We start from the raw sequence: 3930 nt of genomic DNA, 5'->3' as shown, positions 1-3930 counted from the left end.
AAGGTTAGCCGCTTCCAGCTGCCTTATTATAACAGAAAGGGGGCATTGTCGGGCCTTAAAAACTAATGCCACCTTAGGTGACATTACAAGTGGCGCCATTGTGGGTCCACAAGGGTGTATTAATGTGGCAGCCTAAGACGGCACCGGGAGGAAGTAGGGTGGGGGTGTCTGCGGGAACCTTGCCTTAGCCCTTATTGGCCAAATATGCACTTCTGTGCTCGTGAACACTGTGTGGTTGCAATACCTAGGCATTGAGACAGGATGCATGCTCTCTTGACCTTTAAGCTGATAAGATTATGTAAAAAACCTCCCTTCCCCATTTGCCTTTAAAACCAAGTGCTTGTGCGATAATAAACGGAACTGCTCGACAGAACCCCCGCCGCGTCTGAGTGTCCTTTAACCGGGCTGGCTTGGGCCGGCGGTGTGCTCACCTCTCTTCACAGCTCTCTTCCCCCGTCTCCTTCCAAAGGGGACAGGAGGGAAAGAGGAATCGGGGCCATTCGCTTGCCCACCAAAAGGAACGAGGCTAGGGCTGTTCGGGTCGGCTGGTGGCAGACCCGACAACCTGGCAGGGAAAAGAACATATTCAGACTGACGCAATGGGGATCATTCAGAATGGACAACCTTTTCATCTGTTGAGGATAGTATAAGAAAAAAAACATTATTATATATTTTAATTAATTCCACTAGAAATTTGGAATTTTTCTAACCATGCTTACTTTTTTATGCTGGTAACAACTGAATCATAAATAATGAATAAAGCGGGTGTTATCTGTGAGGTTTATAAAGCCGAAGTGTCCTGCACTGCACCTACCGCTATTACAAAGACGGTGAGTGGTCACTGTCCATTTGAGGAGCTTAAGAAAGATTACTATGCCAAACATCCATAAACTTCAATTATTATTTCAGTCACATGATGAATACCAATTAGAAAATTTTATTTTTATACATCAAAATGTAAGTGATGTAACTGAAAGCAATAGATTCTCTCTGGAAATTTCATTTCAAAAAATGAAAACCAAGTTGCACATTAAAACTTCATTGTTTTTTAATGCATTCCTCTTGAGACAGATATAATTATGCCACACAGTGGATGTAATCCCTTTGGTCTGTAGTAAGAATAAAAATACTGTTTGTTCTATCACTGTGTAATAAGTTGGAATTATAGGAAGTCTAGAAGCACAAGAAGGAAAAGACAATTTGCCTTTTGGTTCTAGGTATGTTCTTCTATTCATAATTTTCTGTAAAATTACACTGGGGTTATAAAAAGGAGAATCTATCTGTTTGATTTCCTTAGATCTTAGCTCCTAATCATTGGCTTGTTGTGTTCAAACCAAAATAGTAAAAACATGTATGTAAATGTGCAGATAAATGGCTGGAAATATATTCCCTTTCAAACTCTTAAGTGTAGCTTTAAGGAAGTTTGTAGAATTTGGAAGACCAAATACAGCACCTTTATATTTTACTCTATATACTTAGATTTTATGTGATTCCTTTATGTTGGTTCCTCGCCACCGGGGACCAACAACTCCTTTACATTTAGAGTGTTTTCATATATTACCTAACAGTTTGAGTGTATAATTAGAATATCGATAAGATAAAAACAAAAAACCAGAAGATACAGCTTAAAGCCATTGTTTTTTTTTTAATTCCTGTGGAAATAGCACAAAATCCACAATCAAAATCAGGGTTTTTTTTTTTTTTAATTCCTGTGGAAATAGCACAAAATCCACAATCAAAATCAGGAAGGAATATGCATCCATTTTAGTTGGGTAATTATTTAGAAAGACTTAGAAGAAATCCAGGTGTCCAGGTTCTCATCTCAGACTACTGATTCTATAAGAACTCCTTTGCTGTGGTTTGATAGAGAGCTGTGTTAGATGACTGGATTCCTATGTATTATGTCTTCTTTGTTGTCTTCACAGATGTCTGGTTCTGAGCCCATAGTGAGTGGAAACCAGTCCCTCTGCACCAAATTCACATTTATAGCTTTTTCCTCTCTGGCAGAGTTACAACTTGTACTCTTCATTGTGTTCCTAATCATCTACCTATTTACTGTAGGAGGAAACCTTATCATCGTCTGTCTGATCTGGGTCACCCCTTCCCTGCACACTCCCATGTATTTCTTCCTGGCAAACCTCTCCTTTTTGGAGACGTGCTATATCAGCAGTGTGGTGCCCCAGATGATGGTGCACCTGCTGTTGGAGATCAAGACCATAAGTGTGGGAGGCTGTGCAGCCCAGATGTACATATTTACCATCTTGGGACTGACAGAGTGCTGCCTGTTAGCAGCCATGGCTTATGACCGCTTTGTAGCTATTTGTTACCCACTGCATTATACTCTCCTGATGGGCCCTCGGGTGTGTTTGAAATTGGCTGCAGCATCTTGGATCACCGGGGTGGTAGTGGAGTCAGCCCAGACCACTTGGATCTTCACTCTGCCTTTCTGTGGAACAGGGAAAATTCAGCATTTTTTTTGTGATATTATCCCTGTAGTGAAACTGGCTTGTGTTGATACCTCCCGCAATGAGGTTGTGTTGTTTGCTGTCTCCATGCTCTTCATTATGGGTCCCTGTCTCCTCATTCTGTGCTCCTATATGCACATTCTAGTGACCATCCTGAGAATCCCTTCAGCAGCCGGCAAGCAGAAAGCTTTCTCCACTTGCTCTTCTCATATCCTGGTTGTTTCTCTGTTCTATGGCACTGCCTTGTTTACTTATCTCCAACCTAAGACTGTACACACTCCAGAAACAGACAAAGCAACGGCACTCATGTACACAGTGGTCACACCTGCTCTGAATCCTGTTATCTATACCTTGAGGAACAAGGAAGTGAAGGAAGCCTTTCAGAGGGTAACACAAAAGAACGCTGTTAGTCAAATTGCTTAAGCTAGCCATAGTCACTGCAACTTACCACTGTAAGAAGAGGTTATTCAAGACTATGATCTCTCCGCTAATATGTATTTTCACTAAAGCATTTACAGTCTAGCAACCAGAAAACACTTGGATTAGTTCTCCATTTTTCAACGCATGTAAGAAAAGGGGAATTATTAGGATTATTCAATTATTTAATTATTTATTCGCACAATAAATTTTACTGAGCATTTCCTGTGTCATGGCCACTAGTTTTTCCTTCTCCAGTGATAATAGAATTAAGGTCTGTATGTTTCACATTTTACTGAGATAAATGAAATATTCTTCTTGAGGAAAAAACAAAATCAATAGGAAGTAATATTTTTTTAGTATCAAATGTAGGCTATTAAAATTTAAGTTCTTAAGTGGAGTGTGCTCCCCTAATTATTCTGCTCTCTACACACCTCAATAGTCTTCAATAATCAACTATTAATAAATAGTGATGTGCACTATGATACAACTTTACATATTTAACTTGTGAATCCAGTGAGGAACCTTGATTCTTTATCCAAAACTGGATTCTTTTGCTCTTGCCCATCTTTTTTTGTGTTGTTATAATTCATATAAATGAAGGTTTAGAGAAACCTTTCCCTATGTGACATTCACTCTTCTCACATCTGTTGTGAACCCTGTTTAAACATATTGATTTGAATGTAATTTTGTTTTGGCACTGTCCATGTATTCTTCCTATTTATATTATTTTTGACTTCTTGAATAATATATAACAAGACTTCCATAAGAAACTAAAATAAATAATTTTTAAACTAATGATGGTTTCTTCTGGCAACTTTAGAAAAATGAGATGACAAAATAATGCAAATGTTCAGTGACATTTTGTAAACATGAAAGTTGGCCATTGATTTGATTTTAATGTTAATACCCAAGAATCAAACCCTAATACAAGTGCAGTTAATTTATTTGAAAGGAGCTTAGAAATGAGAAAAAGTTACAGGCAAGGGAAGACAGACAGTAAATGGTACCATAAATGGCTACTAAAATTTAATCTTGTGGGGAGAAA

At 38.5% G+C, this 3930-nt stretch overlaps 1 protein-coding gene across 1 annotated transcript in view; it reads left to right on the top strand.

Moving 5' to 3' along the window:
- The window catches only part of LOC103601898 (olfactory receptor 10C1-like), a 7683-nt gene extending 4795 nt beyond the window's left edge, over positions 1–2888 (top strand). The window contains exons 3-4 of the mRNA XM_008586304.1: positions 780–830; positions 1926–2888. Of these exons, the coding sequence (XP_008584526.1) occupies positions 780–830; positions 1926–2888 (1014 nt within the window). The remainder of the gene's footprint in view (positions 1–779; positions 831–1925) is intronic.
- Positions 2889–3930: the final 1042 nt, after the last annotated feature.

This window comes from Galeopterus variegatus, unplaced genomic scaffold, assembly GCF_000696425.1.
Source record: "Galeopterus variegatus unplaced genomic scaffold, G_variegatus-3.0.2 Scaffold3928, whole genome shotgun sequence".
NCBI lineage: Eukaryota > Metazoa > Chordata > Mammalia > Dermoptera > Cynocephalidae > Galeopterus > Galeopterus variegatus.
This window is presented reverse-complemented; position numbering and strand designations above follow the sequence as displayed.